General features: G+C 49.0%; 1 protein-coding gene and 1 long non-coding RNA gene across 3 annotated transcripts; both read right to left on the bottom strand.

The window, feature by feature from the left end:
* Nucleotides 1-275: 275 nt before the first annotated feature.
* Nucleotides 276-1,958, bottom strand: LOC117034664 (uncharacterized). The gene is made up of 3 exons (XR_004425129.1): nucleotides 1,685-1,958; nucleotides 1,373-1,438; nucleotides 276-520 (listed from the first exon to the last, which is right to left on the bottom strand). It is a non-coding gene; the product is annotated as an uncharacterized LOC117034664 (long non-coding RNA).
* A 4,978-nt stretch (nucleotides 1,959-6,936) lies between these two features.
* LOC117034663 (metallothionein-4) lies at nucleotides 6,937-9,873 on the bottom strand. 2 transcript variants are annotated; one of them, XM_033127879.1, is made up of 4 exons: nucleotides 9,826-9,873; nucleotides 8,881-8,947; nucleotides 7,587-7,652; nucleotides 6,937-7,052 (listed from the first exon to the last, which is right to left on the bottom strand). In XM_033127879.1, the coding sequence occupies exons 2-4, from the start codon at nucleotides 8,909-8,911 to the stop codon at nucleotides 6,961-6,963; spliced, it is 189 nt and encodes a 62-aa protein (XP_032983770.1). In that variant the 5' UTR covers nucleotides 8,912-8,947; nucleotides 9,826-9,873; the 3' UTR covers nucleotides 6,937-6,960. The 2 variants fall into 2 exon arrangements, with proteins under 2 accessions (XP_032983770.1, XP_032983768.1); XM_033127877.1 differs by lacking the exon at nucleotides 9,826-9,873 and having other exon boundaries at nucleotides 8,881-8,985.
* Nucleotides 9,874-19,585: the final 9,712 nt, after the last annotated feature.

The following is a 19,585-nucleotide window of genomic DNA, read 5'->3' as shown; positions in this document are numbered from 1 at the left end:
CCCCACTGTACAGATGAAGTGAGGTGGAGAGGAGGGAGAGAGAGACAAACCTATACGGGCCTGGTCTCCCTGCTTTCCCCAGAGTTGAGCTTGACTTAGCAGGAGGATCAAGGGCCATCTGAAGCCGAGAAGGCTGTACTCCAGATTCCGTCCCAGCCCCAAAGAGAACAGGAGCCAAGTCTCAGGATTTCATTTTTCAACTAGGCAGTTCCCTCAGATCACATACCCTTAACCTCCCCGCCCCCATGCCCTTTAAGAAGAGACCAATCCTTGGCGTATGCCAGTCATAGGATTTATTGTCACATGCCAGCAGCTAGCATGGGAGGGGAAAACACAGCTGAGCCTCCGCACAGGGAGAGGTGGCACTGGGCCACACAGCACGATTTACACATGGTTCACACAGAAGGCATGTCCTCGTCTCACTGGGAGCAGTTGCACTTCTCCGCTTCCTTGCCTGTCCCCTCTCCACCTTTGCACACACAATCCTTGGCGCATTTCTCACACTCTGCGGGGCAGCAGCCTGCAGATAAAATAGGGGGCGCCCAGTCTGATGGCCTTCTCCCTCCTCTGTCCTCATCAAAAGAGAGGCGGGAAAAGGAGGGTTGCAGGGTCATTGTCCCTTTCCTAGTCTCACGCCTGGTTTGACTCAGCATCTATGGTAGGTCAGCTGCATACTGGGCTGTCACTGGAGAAGGGTACCCAGTAATTAGTCATAGCCCCTTAGGGTCAGTAATGTGGGTGGTGAGTGTGGGGGAGTCCCAGGGATGGTAGGGTCAGGCCCAGGCTGGGGGAGTGCTGGGCCTTAAGGAGAAAACATCACAGGGTAAATGACCTTGAAAAGAGGCTTGAAGGATAAAGTTGGAGGAACAGAGATGGTACAGGTGTGGGGGGTCCAGGAGATCCCTGGGGGCACCCACACCCAGTCTCACACACCAGGGAAAAAGGGAGCTTTCCTCCCACCTCCTACTCCGCATGCATATTACACTGCTTCTGGGCAGATCTGGGGGAGGTCAAATTGAGGGGATCTGCAAAGGCCTGAGAGGGGCCAAGGGACCCAAATTCCAGAGCCAAGCCTCAGCCTTCCCCAGGCATTGTAGGTTTTGGGGGAGGAGTTGGGCCAGGGTAACAGTTCTCAGTCTCAGCTGCCTATGAGAATCAGCTGGGAATTTACAAAACATCTTGCCAGTTGGCCTCCTGGATCAATCACGGGGCGGGTGGGGGCCCGGCGATTGCATCTTAAGGACTCCCCAGGTGGTTCAGGCCCAGAAAGAGTCAGAAGCAATGTAATAAGGGGCCTCGCGAGTCTCACCATATTGGGTGGACAGACTGGGGAAGCAAAGGGGGCAGGGGCAGAGGGGGTCCCCACACTCACTCTTCTTGCAGGAGGTGCATTTGCATCCCTCGCACTTGCAGGAGCCGGCACAGGTGCAGGAACCACCTAGAGAGGGAGGTGCCACAGGAAGAGTTCATGTGGTAAAACTCGGGGTGGGGGTCAGGCCTAAAAACGAGGAGGTGGGTGCCAATCTCAGTGTCCTTTGGGATATAGCCATGCCCACCCCTCACGAGGTTCAAAATGAGAAATAAGTGTCCCTTCCCCCAAATGTCCTTGAGCGAAAGCAGAGGGCATGGGGTTCTTTACAAGTAAGGGGGCGCACTGTGCCTCAGGATGGGGGCAGGGGCTCACCAGTAGGGCAGGAGCAGGTCTCAGGGTCCATGTCCAGCGGAGATGCGGCGGGAGGAAGTGAACTGGCTCCTTCAAGCAACCGGACGCCCTAGTGGAAGCAGGTGGTGAAGCTTTTATAGCCGCTATAGCCCCAGGCGGGGAGCGCAAGCACAGCCCGCTCGCTCCATCTGGTTGCCCAGGCCCCGGCGGAGGCGCGCATTGCGGCAGCAGTCCCCCCTCCCCGTGCGTGCTCCCCAACTCCCAGCCGTGCACGCAGCCACCGATGCGCAGGGGAGGACACTGCCCGCCCGAGTGCACGCCCCCACCCCCGTGTGTGCTCAGCTTGGGGGACACGTCCTTGAAAGTGAGGCTTTAGAACTGGGAGAGCAATCTCCCACCCACGCCCCACGCCCCACCCTGATGGCTAAGAGATGCCCAGATAGCCGAAAACGTTATTTCTGAGTGTGTCTGTGAGCGTATTTCCAGAAGAGATTGGCATTTGAATTGCTAGACTGCTTCAAGATTGCATTTACCAATGTGGGTGGGAATCATCCAGTTTGTTGAGGGCCTGAATAGAACAAAAGGCAGAGGAAGGGCGAAATACTCTCTGCCTGAGCTGAGACATCCACCTTCTCCTGCTAGAGACATGGGTGCTCTGGTTCTCAGGTTTCAGAACTCAGACTGAATCACACCACCAGCTTTCCTGGTTCTCCAGCTTGCACATGGCAGATTGTGGGACTTCTCAGCCTCCATAATCGTGTGAGCCAATTCCTATAATAAATATGTAATATATATGCTTATTTATATAGAATATATATCTCATATCATTATATATGTATATATGTACATCTAATATCTCTATCTAGCTAGCTAGCTATCTAGCTATCTATCTATTCTGTTATTCTGGAGAACCCTGACTAATAGGCCTCCCACATCCAAAGGTGGCCAGGATTTTGAGGGGTCTGAAAACCACAACATCCTTCTAAAATACCCTCCCCCCATTCTTCGCAGGGCTGGGCCCTTCATCCTTCAGTTCTCAGCTTCTATGATCCCTGAAGAATGTTTCATACAGGTGTATTGCTTCAGAGGGTCCCCTTTACCTGCACCTTTATTTCCCTCTGACCCCTTGTTAATTCTCACAACCTAAAACTATTTTGTCTCTGTTTCCTTGCCTGTGATACTCCCCCAGATATCCACACAGCTCACTCCCTTCTTTCTTTGCTTCTAAGTCTTTGCTAAAATCTTACTGTGCCTATGAAGCCCACCAGGATCACCTGTTTAAAATTGCAACACATATCTCAAATCCCCAGCCCCCCCCGAACCCCACACCTTGCTCTATCTCTCTTTTTTTCATAGCATTTAACACCTTCTGACAAATTAAATAATTTACTTATTTGTAAAGGTTATGTGCTGTCTCTCCTGCTAGAATTTAAGCACCACGATCCTATAAGGAATCATTGCTTTTGTTTACTGACACATCCGAAGGACTGAAAAGAGTATTCTGTACACAGGAGACATGCAACACATTTATTGAATGAATGAATGGCTCTCAAGTCATTCAGCACACACTGATTTATGAATGACTTTCTTTTTCTGTATTTTTCAGTAGATTATAAACATCTGGCCGTGAAATAAGTTTCACTTCTACAATTTTATTTTGGTAGATTCATTCCACAATTTATTTAGCCAATTCCCCTACTTTGAGACATTTTTGTTGTTACCAAATCTTCACTATTATAATCCATGCTGTGACAAACATTTTGGTAACGTGTGTGTGTGTGTGTGTGTGTGTGTGTGTGTAACAGTCATGATTTCATTCTTAGAATACATTCTTTAAAGTAGAATTTCTGGCTCAAAGTACACTTTCTTTTTTCCTTTTCAAACAATATTTACTTATTTTTTAAAATGCTACTTCAGTGAATTTTGGAAAATTCAGGAAAATAGAAGGAAATAGACCTATGATTTGACCACAATCACTGTTAACATTTTAGTATATTTCATTTTCATATTTTGGCTTCTTTTTAAAACTAATTTGTAGTTCCTTTTTAAAACTCTAATTTGTAGCTTCTTATTTGTTTAAGATTTTGCCATAATCATTCCTGTGTTGTTGCATTTTTAATGGCTGTGTACCCTCTTGTGGGCAGGGGCCATAGCGTACTTGAACAGTTTCACAAACTTAGACTTGACATTGTTTCCAGTATTTCACAATTGTAAATAGTACTGCAATGAACCTTTTTGTGAACGAATGAAGCTTCCTTCCCCCGCCCCCAAATTTGTGGTGAGTTCCTTAAATAGATTTCCTGAAACTACTGGGTCAAATGGGAAGAACATTTTTATGGTTCATTGATGTATGTTGCCAAGTTGTTTTAAGAGCCTTATGCCCTGTTGTTCTGGATTGTTTACACATTGTTAAGGCCTTTTACATCTATGGCTTAATGAGAGAGCTTGGAGAGCTTGTCCTGATTTATCCTCCCAGCAGTGGTGGCGGAGGGTTCTAGACCTAGGACCCATTCTGGAAGGATGTTTGGATCCCAAACCCAGCCAGAGACGGGAACAGCCCCCTCAATCAACCCTTGTGCAATACCCAAGGGCTCAAAGTACTCCTGCTGCAGCTGCCCCTGGGCCTGGAGCGCCCCCTGCAGTCCACACGAGGAACTTCATTCCCCGTCCGGTTATCTGGCCTCCATTCCTTTCCCATTCCTGGCCCTCTCTTGTGGTCTCCATCCAAGTTGGCAGTATGGCCTGAGCATGCTGTAACAGTATGCTGTAACAGCCTCTCGGAAATCTCCGTTGTCTCTTAGGCAACACAGGAACACAATTCATGGTGTGTCAGTCTCCTGACGCAGCACTTTCCTGTTGCAGGCAGCTCGGCCGTGAGATCACTCTTCTTTTTCTACCTAAAATCTGTTTCCTTGCAGTGCTTAAGTTTTACCCCTTCAGAGTCACTTGTAACCAGTCTACTCACTTTCCACTTCAGCTTTCCCCCAAACTTTCTTCCCTCAGGGTCTTCAAGCTTCTCTCTCAGCTAGTCCTGCCTGAGTTTGGGTTTTTAGAGTCTCAGTTTCCTTGCCTGTAGAATGGAGATACTAACCCCTGTCCTGCAAGGTTTTTGCAAAGATTAAGACCTACGACATGGAGCGTCTTTCCATGTGCTTATTTTCCATCTGTATCTCTTCTTTGGTGAGGTGTCTGTGAAGGCTTTGGCCCATTCTTTGTTTTGAGGACGTAGGGCAAGAGCTGGAGAAGTGTTTCCCTGGGGAACAGTGTTGGTTAACAAGAGCAGATGTTTCGGGTTAATCGACATCACAGTGCCAAACGAATACCAGGTCTTGAGTGGCAGAGTCCCCCACGTATTCTTTAATCAATTTGTGTTTTTTTTTTTTGTTAGGACATGTAGGCTCTAAAGCCCAAGGCCCAGGGCAGCGACCCCTGAGGCCTGGGCTCGAGGCAATGCTACCTGTAGCTTCTCTCTGCCCCATGCATAGGCCTGGGCAGGAGCACGGCCTCTAAGTCTAGCAGCCCCCAGTTCGGGTCCCAGCTCTGCCTGTCACTAGCCTCGTGACATGGAGCAAGCCGTTGACTCTCCCCGAGCCTCAGCTCCCTCATCTGTGAAGTGAGGGCTATAACAGGACGGCCTTGCCTGCTGGAAGTTATCATCGCCCCCATCACGTCCTCCCCAAGGGGCTTGAGAGCTCTGCGGTCACAGAGTGGCTTGGTGGAGGCCTTCTCAGATTAATAAGCAGAAGCCTAAGCCAGGCTGCAGCCCTACTAATCCCTCTTTGTGGAGCACCTACTGTGTGCGCAGACCCTTATTTTGTCACTTTATTTTTTGGTGGTTTAATCTTTAAAATTTTTCCTTCTACTTTTTCTGCTCTCTTAAGTGGAATAAAAGGACTTGGCAAAGAGTTTACTGTATAAGGGAAAATGCTTGCTAAGTTTCCCGGGGCATATAGTCCACTGGTGTGTGTGTGTGTGTGTGTGTGTGTGTGTGTGTGTGTGTGTGTGACTGTGTCACACATGCTTGTACAGGCGTGGGCTACCCTTGGAAGGTTCCACCAGTAGTCATTACAGTAGTTGTCTTGGGGAAGAGGAACTCGGCATTGAAGTGAGGAGACTTCTACCCTTTGTATCTTTTGTATTTTGCACATTGGGCAGGTGGATCTATTTACAATAACTTTTTGAGAATCAAGCGTTCCCCCAGACAACCCACCCTTCTGCAGGGCTACTGTAGGGATTCAGTGAGAGCACGTGTGTAAAATGCTCAGACAGTGGCTGGAGCATTATCAGTGTCGCCCATAGTGGCAGCATTTATCATAAAACTTCACCGCATTGGCGCTGGCGTGGTGTCAGCCACCTGGGGGAAACAACAAAGACCTCGGTTTCTCTTTACATTGACTTCTGGGAAATGCAAAAACTTCAGTGAACAGCACCGAATTCTTCTGGTCCACGTCTGCCCAGTTACCCCGTCCTGAAGTTTGACCTAAATAACCAAACCAGGGCAGCTAATGCCCTTGGCATCTTGGCCTTGAGAATTTTCTTCAAATCAGCATAGACCTCTTATCTGTTCATGGCTGATTCAATGTTTAAAATCCCTTAAACAGCGCCGTGAACACAGCGAGGCATTCTGGGCCAACACGATGCCAGGAGAGCCTGGCGAAGTCTGGGTTACCCCGGAAGCAGACCCTGTACAAATAGATTCTTTGGGTGGAGGCCCCCAGAAGCACTGGTAGGAGAATGGAGAAGTGAGGCAGGGAAGGAAGGAAGCCAACATGGGGCACGTTAGTGAACAGGTCACCGCAGTGGGCTCTTGGGGCTCAGTGAGGCTGGGGACTTCTGGGGGACGGCGTGGAACATGCCTCGGATTTGTCCCAAGGTAAGATAAAGATGCGGGGGTCTTTATCCAGTAACTCCTGTTTGTCATTGGTTAAGGGCTGTTCCCCATGGCCTTGACTTTCCAGTCCTCCCAGCCTACCCTGCGTCTGCATCAGGAAAGCTCAGGCAGCAGGAGAAAGAACTCTGGCAGCGCTGCAAGACCCTGCAGTCAGCAGGCATGTGGCGAGAGGATGCAGGCTGGCAATGACCGAATCTGCAACAGAGTCAGCCCTTCTTGGTCCTTCTGGGTTAGGGTAAAACAGTGCTCTGACCACCAGACAACCACGAGTGAAAACTTTATTGCTCCAAGCACTTTACATGAATGTCACGAACACCTCATTTGGGCAAATATATAAAAAGCACAATCATTCCAACTTCTCAACTAATGCACTGTACACACGCACCCCCAGCACAATGAATGCATTTCAGTGGCAGCAGCTGCACTCGTTTGAGCCCCCTTTGCAGATGCAGCCCTGGGCACACTTGGCACAGCCCGGGGGGCAGCAGGAGCAGCAGTCTGAAAGGGTCAGGAGAGGGACAATCAGCTTTGGGTCAATACTGCCCTCTTACCACTTCCCCGCCCAACACTTAGAGAAAGTAGGAAAAGAAGAGCCTGCCACAGGTTTCAACCCATAGTCCCAAAAAACCTGGGACAGGAAATTGTGGGATGTTAGAGCTGGAAGGGACCCCAGAGGTCATGCTGAATTCATCAGAGGCCCAGAGAGGGGAAGGATTTGCCTAAGGTAGTTGGACAGTGGCAGAACCAAAACCCAGGGCTCCTGACTGCAGGCCACTGCTCTCTCCCCTTCACCACTGGGCAGGCCGGAACCTTCCCTCAGTCCTATTCCTGCTCCAAACACCTGAAACACTGTGGTGTCCTCATCGCCAGGTGGGCAACAGCCCTAGGAAGCCCAGCTTTCACTTCAGATCACTCCCAAAGGGGTAAAAGTGATCCAGGTCCCCTCCGTGCCCCCCATGGCTGGAGGGTGGAGGATGGAGGGAACAGACTTTCCCAGCTCCTATCCCGCGGTGCCCCGGCCACCATACTCACTTTTCCGACATGTTTTACAGTTACAAGTTGTGCATTTGCAGTCGTCTCCACAGATGCAGATTCCCCCTAGAAGAGAGGACAGAACCACATACGTGAGGATCGAGTTGGAGTGGGAAACACAAGGCGTGCTGCAGACCTTCACAGTGCCAGAGTCTCTGGGCTGTCCCTGGGCAGTGGCCGGACAAGAGGGCCAAGCATCACCCCATGTGGCGAGGACCATCCAGGGGTTCCCAGTCCCAGTCCAGACCCGGAAACTGGGGTGGCTGCCTCAGCATCCCCCGGGATCCTCGTTAAAACATCGAATCCTGGGACCAGCCTTTGAGATATTCTGATTCGTAGATCTGTGTGGAAAAAGGGAGTCGGCATCTTTCAAAAGCAACCTAGATGATTCTGATGTACAATCAGGTCTGAGAACCAGTAGATCAGGCCAACTCCACCAAGCCAAAGGTCCCCCAGGGACCGTCGAAACCTTTTGTACCCTTCTCACCTTTTTCAGGTACCAGGCAAGATGGACACCCTGAATTGGCAGGAGGAAGAGCAAAGGATATAAACAAGCCCAAAGTGAGAGCCACGGCCACTACTTGTTTCCATATCATAAAAACCAGCTACACTTAAAAACAAAATCATACCACCTATTGTTTTGCATTTCAAGATGCTGGAAGCTTCTGTCTCTTTGGCAAGTTTTTGGTACAGACATGTCCTGTTAAGGACCGGGGAGGCTTGTGGGACTACTTCATACCAGGTCTCAAAGCCGTAAAATCCAGGATGACCCTGAACCCCAGTCCCTGTCCTCCTGGCCAACATGCTTCTGTGGAATTAAGTGGTTTCCGACACTTGTGAGTCCACACACGCTTCAAATAACTCCCCCAATGTCTGCAAGTACTTTATGATTCCACCACTTTCACAGCAACCCTGGCAGCAGGGATTAGTAACTTAGTCTTCAAATGAGGAAACCGAGGCCTGTACATAAGTGTCAGAGGTGATGGCAGCAATGGACCCTAACCAGGTTGCCAGGTTCTGGCCTGGAGGTCTTCCCCTGTTCTGGTGGCTGCCCCGAGGGGCCTTCTGTTAGGCCCTCCCATTGTTGTTCAGGAGCCAGGCTATCAGTTCCAGCAAATCTGGCTGGTAGCCAACCAGTGGGAGAGTGGGAGCTACCCCAGAGGTCTCCAGTCTGAGACAAACACCGTTGGTGGCTCCTAACTGCAGGAAGAGAGGCATGAATCAGAGTCTAATAGGCTCCCTGTAGGAAGCTGGTGCAAGGTCCCAAAGCCCAAGGGTGGGCATCCTGCCTTACCAGACATGCAGGGGCACTCCCTGGGGTCCATGGTCCAGGTGTCCGAGAGGCTCCGATGCTGTCACAACTGCAGAAGGGAGGCTGAGTGAGCAGCCACCAGAGGCTGCGTATTTATAGCCACGTAGGTGTAGGTGGAGGCTCACCCTACCTCTCCCTGGGGCTAGACGCCTTACACACAGCCCAGCCAGACACCGTGGGCTGGGGTTGCAGAGGGCAGGTAGAAGGAGGGCAGAGGGCAGTGAGAGTGGTAGTCATTCAGGTGGTTTTCATTACAAGGCTGCACCCACCCACTGCCCACATGCCAAGGTGTCAGGAAGCCAGGCTAAGGCCCATGGGCACTTGCAGTGCTCACACTGGCAGCTCCATTCATTATCTGGTCTCCCCGTCCTACGCATTCTATTATCTGCCATTTCTGTTCCCTCCTTCACAGGGGCTGCTCCCACCCTGGCTCAGGCCTCGTTCTGCCTCCCCGGGATGACTGTAAAAGCTCTGACCTCGGGCAGGAGGGGGCCTGATCCTAGGTTCTGGGCTTTAGCAGTCCCCACTCAGGTCGTGTCCTGGATGTGACTCCCAGGCCCCGAGGGCAAGAAGGACAAAAGTCAGGGGCATGTGCCCACCTAGAGCCTGCAACCTCTCCTTTAGAAGAGGCATGGAGCACCCAGGATTCAGGAATGTTCTGTCATCCAAGCCCACTTGCTTCCAAAGGTTTGCTTAATCTTCCTCCCCCGGCTCCCAAGGGCAGATGTTTAGCCAATACATGTGTCCCTTTAGGCCTGATGGGGTGGCCGGGGTGGCTGTTTGCTGGGGTGCGAACAGAGTTTGGATATGTGGGCTGGGTGCCCACAGGTTTGTGTGCGAGGCTTCTCAAGTGAGGGAAGGAGCTAGGGGTGGGAAGAGAAGGGTCACGGATTGGGGGTTGGGGCCACTGGGCAGAGCTTCCAGCACCTCCGTGTTCCAACGTCAGGATCTGAGAATCACACATTTGAACCTGGCCCTCCAGGTTGCTGTGAAGTTCTCTGTCAAGGTAGGAGGAGAGAACGTATTAGATTTGTTAATTTGATTTATAACTTTTAAATATTTTAGCCAGGTGGTGTATGGACCCCATTTGTACTCTTGTTTTGCCCACTAAACATTAGGAGGGGCCTGGGACAGCCTCCTGTTCCCTCCAGTTCATTCTCTACTGCCCCAGAGATATTTCACTAAAAACAGCATTGGCCGTTACTCTCTGGCTCAAAACCTCCAGTGGCTTCCCGCATCTGTTGAATAAAGCCCAAACATCTTAACCTTGCATTTCAAGCTCAACTTACCTTTCCAAACTCATTGCCCACTACTCCCTTCTACCTGTTCCACTAAAACCGCAGGTCTCCAGGGTCCCTGTTCTGGCCTTGAACTTTCCCACCTCCAGCCCTTTGCTCCTGTCGGGGGTCATACTCTCCCTATCACCTTGAGTCCAAATAAATCCTCCCCGTTTACCAACGCATGAACTCAAAGGCCATTTCTTGGTTGGTGGAAGCAAGAGGGAACTTGGGGGAGATTCCAGCAGCCCCCTTAGCTCCACCATAACCCCATTCTTTGAGAGAGGCAGCTGACTACTTTTAAGTCTGATGTAAAGAGCCCTCCAAATGATACAGCATCAAGCTTCTCTCACAAGCTGCCATCCTCACTCACTCTCCACCGAAATTCTGGAGTGGCCACTGATTACACTTCCTCCAGGAATCTGCCGCTGATCACTTCCTCTCTCAGCCGGAAGAAATCTCTCCCTCTGTGGCCCCTCAGTGATGTGTCTGTACATTACTCATGACATTTCTATTCTGCTCTGTGTAATTATTTGTTTTTATGGTTCTCATGGTCCTCGCCCCAATCTGGCAGCTCTCAGGAGAAAGACTTGCGTCTGAAGCATCTCTATATCCACACCATGTTCTGTACAACATTTAGTGGATGTTGACTGAATGACTGAATGACTGACTGCATCCATCAATGAGATGAATAGCTGAATGACTGAAGACATAAATGAGAGCGAGTGAGCACATAAGTGAACAAATGAATGAGTGAATGAAGGATGCGTGGACACATGCATAAATCTCCTGCGTGCGGGCACTGAGGACCTCTGTTGAAAAATGCTGTCACCATTCAGAAAGGCAAAAAAAGGCGGACTAGGTAGGGGCAATATTGTAGTGATCCCAGAATGGTCCCTGCCAGAAAGCTGTTCACAGCCGAGTAGGGGACCCAGGCATATTCGTTCATTCAACAGCTTCCAAAAGCCAGCACTGCGCTGGGTACTGGGAGCCAAGGGTGAGTGAAAATAGAGCTGATGGGTCAGAAGGTCAGGAGGACATCTCAGCTCAGGAAACCCACAACTGGACAGGGCTGTTCTCAGAGTCCAGAGGCTGGAACCATCTTCCCAGGCCTGTATTCTCAGCCCATCTCTTAGCAGGGTCAGCTTCCTCCTACACTTGGGTGTGCCCTCTCACAGATAGTAATGCCTTAGAAGATCTGGCCCAATTGAGCGAGCCGAGATATAGGGATTTTCCTTTCCCCTTATCTAAGCCACCTCTTCTCACTACTCTCCACCTGTGAACTCATTCCCTGTGAACTACCTTCCTCAATGCCTGTCTAGGCATTGCTTCTTCCTCAGACGACTTATGCTGTGATGTTGCTTAATGCTCCAAGTGAATAATAACAACGTCCAATGCCCAGCCATGAACATATCCCCCGATTTCTGGGCTGTGCATGTTGAAATGACCATGCGTAGCTTCAGGCAGTTGAGTGCATGTTGAGCTGTGCCGCGGGCCACCCAGGTCCTTCTACACAGTCCTTGCCCGCATGTGCAGGTCCCTGTTGCACTTTTGGCCATCTTCCAGGCCTCAGCTCTTGATCTCTTTCCTGGCGGCGGGAAAGCAAGAACACACACGCCAGCCCAGGAACATGCAGTGGCTGGAGGGCATAGCTCAAATCCACACTTTGGAAATCAACATTTCTTCAGAGACACGATCCTTAGTCTTCTCAGGGGATTCAAGGAGCCCTTTGAAAAATCTAATGAAAGCTCTGAACCCTCTTTCCCAGGGGAAAAAAAAAAGCACAAATATACAACACTTTCCCACAAGTGCAAGGATTTTATAGCTCTCCTAAATCCCATTGGTGGCCCCGCCCCGCCAGGGTCCTGAGTAAAGAGCTCTTCTGCAAAGAAGCAGTCCTGCCTGCGATGCTTCTTCTATGATCACACAGCAGTTGTAGCTCTTTTGAGCCACTGAGCCCTAAATAGCTCTTTCTCCACTTATGGTCTCTACTTTATGCATAAGTAATACCAAGTGGTTTTCCCAGAACCATGAAACAGGTTGATCCAAAGAAGCAGCTAATGCTCCACCTCTCACAAAACACAAAATGACAGGGTTTTCATCTTCTCCCCTTTCCATAAAAGCTAAACATGTGCTGTTCCTGCACCCAGCAGTTTCTGCCAGAAAGAAGTTTCTGGGACTCATGGCCTAGGAATGGAGGTTCAGCCACATGATGATGGCAGAGAAACAGCCCGGGCTATGATGCCACACCCTGGTCCATGCTTTGCTCTTGGGATCACCATCCTTTCTGGTTTTTTCCCTTGGGACCTTCTGGACATATGTGTCTTCAGGAGCAGTCTGAAGCCATTGGTTTTATTACGCTGGTTTATAAACTGACCTCTCTCTCCAGAACACATGATTCTCAAGAACAGAGACTGTGCTTATTAACCTTAGTATCCGCATGGCCAGGCACACTGCGTGCTGCCACACAGTAGGTGCTCAATAAATATTTATGGGCTGATGATGAATAAGTAGTGGTTCAATTAACAGTTACATCGAGGCTGTCTTCTGTGGCTCTTGTTGGAGAGATTTAGAGGACCTTGTCAAGCACCAAGAACAGTCAAGAGCTTGAGATCTGGAGTCATGCTGCCTGGGTTCTAATGCAGGCTCTGTTCCTTCTTTGCTGTGTGATTTGGGGCAAGGTGTTAGATCTCTGAGCCTTAGTTTACTCATCTGCAAAGTCAGGCTGACAAAAATGATAACCTCATGGCCCTACTGTTGTGGGGGTTACGTGAGAGAATGCATATTAAGCCCTTAGTTTAGAATCTGGCAGATTATTTTTACTATTACTATTATTATTATCTGTGCCTATCACAACTTGGCAGGTTGGTTCAGCCACCTGGCCATTTGTATGTTTCAGGCTCATAGACTCTTCTTCGACCAGTCCTGGGGTCCATGCGTTCATCAGCAGTAAATATTGTAGAGAGTTTTAGTCTCTGGGTTCCCTGCTTTTAAGCTCAACCTAATTCTTTTTAGGTCCTCGATTCTGGGGACCACAGGGCCCTGTCCTTTCTGGCTCCCCTTGCTGCAGCTTCCATCTGTCTGGAGTTAAAGTTGTCTTTCCATCTACAGAGCCCTCTTATGGAGTATTTCTGGCCTCATCTGGAGGACTAGGCATGGGGAGGTGGGGGGACAAAATCCGAGCAGGCAGGGGGGCCCTACTGGGCACCCGCTTGGGCCCTGGATGGTCAGCACTGGGAGAACACTGAGAAGTCACGGGCCAGCTTCTTGTTGTCCGAATGGGGAAACAGGGTCAACCCCTGGCCACTGAGCTTAGGCTGGTGACAGGGGGATTTGGACCGGGCTCCTCAGCTCATTGCCAGCTCCCATGCGTCAGGTCTAAGGTACTCGCAACAGAACCGTCCAGTGGTTTGGAGCTTGTGGTCTTACAGACTGTTTATTAATTTTCTTACTAAAAAGTTCAAACATACTAGAAAGTACAAAGAATAGTATGACAAACATCACAGTGTATCTACCACCCAGCATGAACAGATGTCAACACTATCATATTTGCTGCAACTCTTTTGTTTACAGGAAATAAAAAATTAACAGGTGGATGGCTTTACAGGAAATCTATGCGCTGGGGATTCCCAATTTACTTCTTCAGTCTGGGCCTCTCCTTTGAACTCCAGACCCATATTGCCTGCTTCTACTGCACATTCCACGGGGATGTCAAGCAGCACCTCAGACTTGACATTTCCCCAGCGGAGCACCTGCTGCCATCCACCTCCAACCAGATCCTCCCACCATCGCGCCCTGTTTTGAGCCAGCATCATTTCCCGTGAAGATTCAGTACTCGTTTCCTAAGTCGCCTCCTTGTGTCTGCCCTTGCTCTGGGATTTTTTCCATGTTTTCTTTATTATAAAAATACAAAAATTCTACTCCTGGAGCCCTGGTAAAGAACCCCCAGTTGGTGTGTAAAGTGGGACCCAGGAGGTGGGTCCCAGTGTTGTGGATTGTGACAATCAGGCCAGGGCTAATCAGGAGCCATTTTGCTCAGCCTAGTCACCTGTGCATTCAGCAGGCTTCACAGAATTTGCAGGGCTTGCAGCTGCGGGTTAATTACATGGGACTCCAGCTCAACAGCTGCAAGTCAGTACCCACTGGTCAAGTGAAACCCTCCACTTTGCACACGGCCCGGAGGAAGCATGAGCAAGGGCAAAGCCGACAATTACCCACACTTACTGCCTCCAGCAGCAAAGCAGCTGGTCCAGGTTGACTGGCAGCCCAGATTAGAGCTTTGAGAGGGGGAAGGAGGCTCAGGTTGCTTCCTCCCTTCCTTCCCTTCCTCCCTCCATCCTTCTTCCTTTAATCAATCATTCAGCAAACATATGCAGGGCTGAGTATATATTAGGCTTCAGATCAGCCCTCTGAATGGGGTAAGTGAACCAGACACAGGGCCTGGTCCTCAGGAGCTTGCTTTCCAGTGGGGACGATACACATGTCCATAGCTATCAGACAAGGAGAATGCAAGCAGGTTTCTGTGAGGTCACACAAGTGCAGGGCGGCACTCGAATGACCCTGAGAGCGAGCGCCTCCCTAAATTTTGTGCCCTAGGTGCCTTACTTGCCTCACCCTAGTCTAGGTAACTTCTGGGTTCTTCATAGAATGCTGGGCTGGACCAGGGGTTTCCAGAGCCTCGGGGATTCCAGGGGCTGCTGCAGATGGGTTGCTAGGTCTCATCTCTCCCTCACTCCCCTATTTAAATGAAGCATCTCCTCTTTTTAAAATCTGTTTTGTCTTGTGCCTCCCACCCCCCACTTTTCACATAATGATGGTATCTGGGGAGTGTATGTGTGTGTGTGGAGGGGTGCAGCTACTAGAACCAGTCAGAAAACCCCTGACTATACGCCCTGCCTTCGAAGTTAGTGGATTTGCCGAAGGGGACAGTGGGGACGTGCAGGTCTGCTCCTGGAATCCCAGTCAGGATTCTGGCCCGATGCTCGGCCTTGTTTTCTTTGCTTTAAATTATTGTGTTTGTTTGTTTGTTTAAATTCTGAATGATTTTAAAAACAAATAAAAATAGAAAATTAAATATGGAATTTTCCAGCATTCGCAAATATTAATGTTAAGTCCCATCCATCTCACTTTTGTAAAGGAACAAAAAGTTCCCTTAAACTTTTTTCTTTTTTTTTTTTTTAAATTTATTGGGGTGACAATTGTTAGTAAAGTTACATAGATTTCAGGTGTACATTTCTGTATTACATCATCTATAAATCCCATTGTGTGTTCACCACCCAGAGTCAGTTCTCCTTCCATCACCATATATTTGATCCCCCTTACCCTCATCTCTCACCCCCCACCCCCCTTACCCTCTGGTAACCACTAAACTATTGTCTGTGTCTATGAGTTCTTGTTTCTCATTTGTTTGTCTTGTTCTTTTGTTGTTTTTGGTTTATATACCACATATCAGTGAAATCATATGGTTCCCTGCTTTTTCTGTCTGACTTATTTCGCTTAGCATTATACTCTCAAGATCCATCCATGTTGTAAACTTTTTTAAAGGAACAAAACAATCAAGGGAGAGGAAACTACCTGTGTAAACTTCCCATCTCTCATTCTTATCCCCCCTCAAACCCAGGAACCAGTTTCACGAAGTAAGTAAGTGTTACCATGCCCACACCTGTTTTCCTACTTTTACTGCATATGTATATATGTATCTATAAAAATTACATACCTATGTTTTACAGGTTTATAAACCTTATATAAAAAGGCATCGTTCTCTCTGTAGCCTTTTACAATTTTTTTGTTTTGCTTGTTTTGCTCGGCATTTTGAAATTTACGATTTTAATTGTTTTATTGTATTCTATTACATAACTATTTCACAATTTATCCTGTTGATGAGCATTTAGCTATTTCCGCTTTTTTGTGATTATGAACACTGCTGCCACGACTATCCACGATACATGTTTCCTTCTGGAAAACGTGCCTGAGTTTCTCTAGGGGGTATAACTGGCGGTGGGCTTGAAGGAAAGGAAGCGTACTCTACCTTACTAGGCGTTCCCAGGTTGCCCCACAGGGGTTTACACTCCCGTGACCCACGGCCGTGCCCAGTTCTCCTCGGCCTTGTGAGCACTTGGTCTTGTCAGACTTCATTTTTGTCAGTCTGACAGATACGAAGTGGCATTTCCTTGGGGCCACTCTGCTGTCCTCTACGTGGTCCAGTATTCTCCCCAACGTGCTGCATTCCATGACTGCCTGGCGGGACGTAGCACTCACCAATCCCCTTTTGGGATCAATTTACATTATTTTCTCGGACAGGCAGCATGTCTCTGCCTTCCCCCATTCCTGGTTCTTACTAAGTTCGCACAAGACGCTCCAAGTGGCTTTGGGGGATGGAGACGAACCTCCTGGTCTATTCCCAGGAGAACACTCAAGGGGTGGGGAGTGGGGTGGCAGTCAGAGCTGCATCCTCAGCCTTTAGGACCCCCACAAGCCAGCACTAAGGCCACTGGGGAATGGTCAAATTGGCAAAGTTCGTCTTAGGTTCCTGCACTGTTTCCCCTGTATTTAGAAACCCTTCCTTCTGGCTGGAATGGAGTCACAGCCAGGAGTGCTCACGTGGCTCAGTAATGCTTCTCAGGAAGACCTGAAGAGAGAGGGAAGCAGAACTCCTGGAATTAACATAATTCTAAAATGCCAGAGCAATAAGGGCAATAATGTGGTCCAAACAGTTCTCTCTGTCCCAACACCGATTACAGACGTGGAGCCTGAGGCCAAGAGGAGAAGTGGCTGCCTGTCATGCCCCCGCAGTGTGGTCAGCTGGGTGAGGTGAGGAACGAGGAAGAAACCCTCTCAGGGCCTTTGAAACCTCCTAGGTGATGATAGAGTGTGGCCATTCGCAGATTAAGCAACTGCCGAGGGCCCCGCTCAGTGCCACATGCCTCACCCAGGGGTGCAAAGAGGAAGGTTTTATGGTATAATTGGGATGCTGAGACCCCCCAGAGAAGAAACCATTGGCGAGCATCACAGAACAGTGTGCTAAGATGGTGAAAACTAGGGTGCCTCAGGTATGGGCCTCTTCTCTCACACCCCATCCCTTCTCCTTCTGTCCTTCTTCTTCCTCTCTCCTTCTTTACTCTCATTTTCTCTTTACCTTCCCACATCGCACTTTTTCTCGTATCTTCTTTTCTCTCTCTTAGTACAAGAAGACCAGGTTGGGACTCAGGGCAACTGAGTCTTCTAAATTCTCTCAGTGGCATCACTTGCTCACAAGTTCACTTCCCTGCCCCAGGCCTCAGTTTCCCCCAAACAACAAGGAGGTGTCCATAGCTAGAAGACCATTCAGGCCTCTCCCAGTTCTGTTCCAGGTGCTGGTAAAGACTGTTGTTTAGAATTGCCTGTGTCTAAGATTTCTAGAGGGGTAACCCCCTCAGCCAATGTCCCGAAAATATTGGGATCAAAGCCACTTTTTCGAGAAACTTCACTAATTGTTCATTGTCTGCAGGCTTCTTTTTGGCCATGCTTTTCCTCCAAAGATATGAGAGTGAATGAAGCAGCTCGGGCCCTGCAGCCTCCACATGTGCTCTCCCAACCGTGGGCTTGCCAAGTCTCCGTTTCCTTCAGGTCCAAATCCTGGGGTTCTGAGGACTTCTGTTTGAACAGGTCCTTCAGGTAGAGGGACCGAGGCTGAAACCACAGAGCCCTTTCCCACCTGTCAGGAATTTCACTAATAACTCTGAACCATAGTTAAAATACATAGTCCTCTGCAAATTACTTGGATCATCCCCAAGTAATACTAGGGAGAAAAGACAACAGTTTGAGGGTTGTATAGAAGGAGAGTAATTATCCACTGTTGTCATTTCCTGTGTTGTAGAGGGGTGTATGGCAGAGCTTGTTGCCCCCCTCAGCACCTGTGGGGTCACTGACATAATGTTTTTGCACAACTTGGGTCTGGGAAGCCCAGCGTGAGAATCAGGAGGGGTGGCCATGACAACCCGCTGGGCATGAAAGCCTGGGTGTGCTAGAATTCCTGGGCCAAATGTAGGTCTGAGTGAGCCTCAGATGGACATAGATTTATGCTGCCACTGCTTTGATTTTGATTTCTCTCTCTCTCTGTGTGGCCTTGGGCAAGCAAGCCATTTGACCTCAGTTTCCCTGCCAATAAAATGGGGAAAAAATATACCCTTCTATGAGTGCCTCTTAAAAATAATTGGCCAGTTTTTGCGGGTCACTTTGAAGAAAATTACTGTGAAGGTGTTCTACTTGCACTGGAATTTTCCTGGGTGCAAATATCAATCCGACGAGGATGGCCAAACTTCTGATTCTGGCCCTCCCAGCTGAACCATCGTCGCCAGTTCAGTTGGAAGATGAGGGAGGGACTGTGATCATAGCCTGGGCCTGCCTGGAATCTTAAAGGCATAACCCTGCCTTTGATGACTGTCTGCAATGCTTGTTAATTTTAATAGGAAGCCAGCAGAGGCGGGAATGTTCTGCCTGGCAGAAGAAAACAGGCCAAGGCCGAAGAGGTTTGGTGCCAACTCAGTTTGGAGCTTGTTTGGCTTTGAAGTTCTTGGCGTCAGTGCTGGAATCACAGGACAAGTCCTAGATGACAGCAGGGTAAGTGTGGACAGATGTCCAGGCAAAGTGTGGACCTGTGGCCCCTCAGTTCCCAGCTCAGCCAGAGCAGATGGCCCCTGTCTCAATTTGGGAATCACCTTAGAGGCAATAATCCCTCAAGCCGGTGAATTTCCAGGAACACTTCACATAGGGGTCTCAAATGTAAGCGACCTAAGGGGCTTACGTGAAGTAAGCATAAGCGTGAAGTAAGCTGATTGGAGGTAATATGGAGCGGTGGACACTGTGGCCAACTGACTGAGCTCCAGATGAATGGTGAGATTGAGAGTGAGGGTTACATTTTGTCAGCTCTTCTGATTTTATAAGAGAAATTAAAAATCCGGATTGTGTGTGTATGAAATATTCCAGTTTTCAACACCCTAAGAGTTGCTTTTTATTATTTTTAAACACTCTGTTCATGAACCAACACATCCATAGGCCAGAGCGGCCCACACACAGGGTCCTGTTCTGTGACCTCTGTCTTGGAATCCAAAGCTTCAGGAGTGCAGACTCTTTCCACATTTACCAAAGCCTTCGGTTACTATTTTCTAGAGACTTCAGACTGATCCCTGGTTGAGGGCATTAGAATCATCTAGCGAGAGCTTTTCAAAAACACAAATATCTAGGTCTGAATCAGTGGGCTTGGAGTGGTGAAGGTCTCATACTTTTTGAACTCCTTAGACAGTTCTGATGTGCAGCCAGGTTTGGGAAATGGTGAACCTCATCAGTTCCTGTCAGTGATTTTTAATCTTTTTTGAGTCATACACCCTTTTGAGAAGTTGAAGAAAGTTATCAACACGTTCCTTAGGGAAAAA

Source organism: Rhinolophus ferrumequinum, chromosome 15, assembly GCF_004115265.2.
Source record: "Rhinolophus ferrumequinum isolate MPI-CBG mRhiFer1 chromosome 15, mRhiFer1_v1.p, whole genome shotgun sequence".
Taxonomy (NCBI): domain Eukaryota; kingdom Metazoa; phylum Chordata; class Mammalia; order Chiroptera; family Rhinolophidae; genus Rhinolophus; species Rhinolophus ferrumequinum.
Note: the sequence above shows the minus strand (reverse complement) of the source record. Positions and strands in the feature narration are given on the sequence as shown.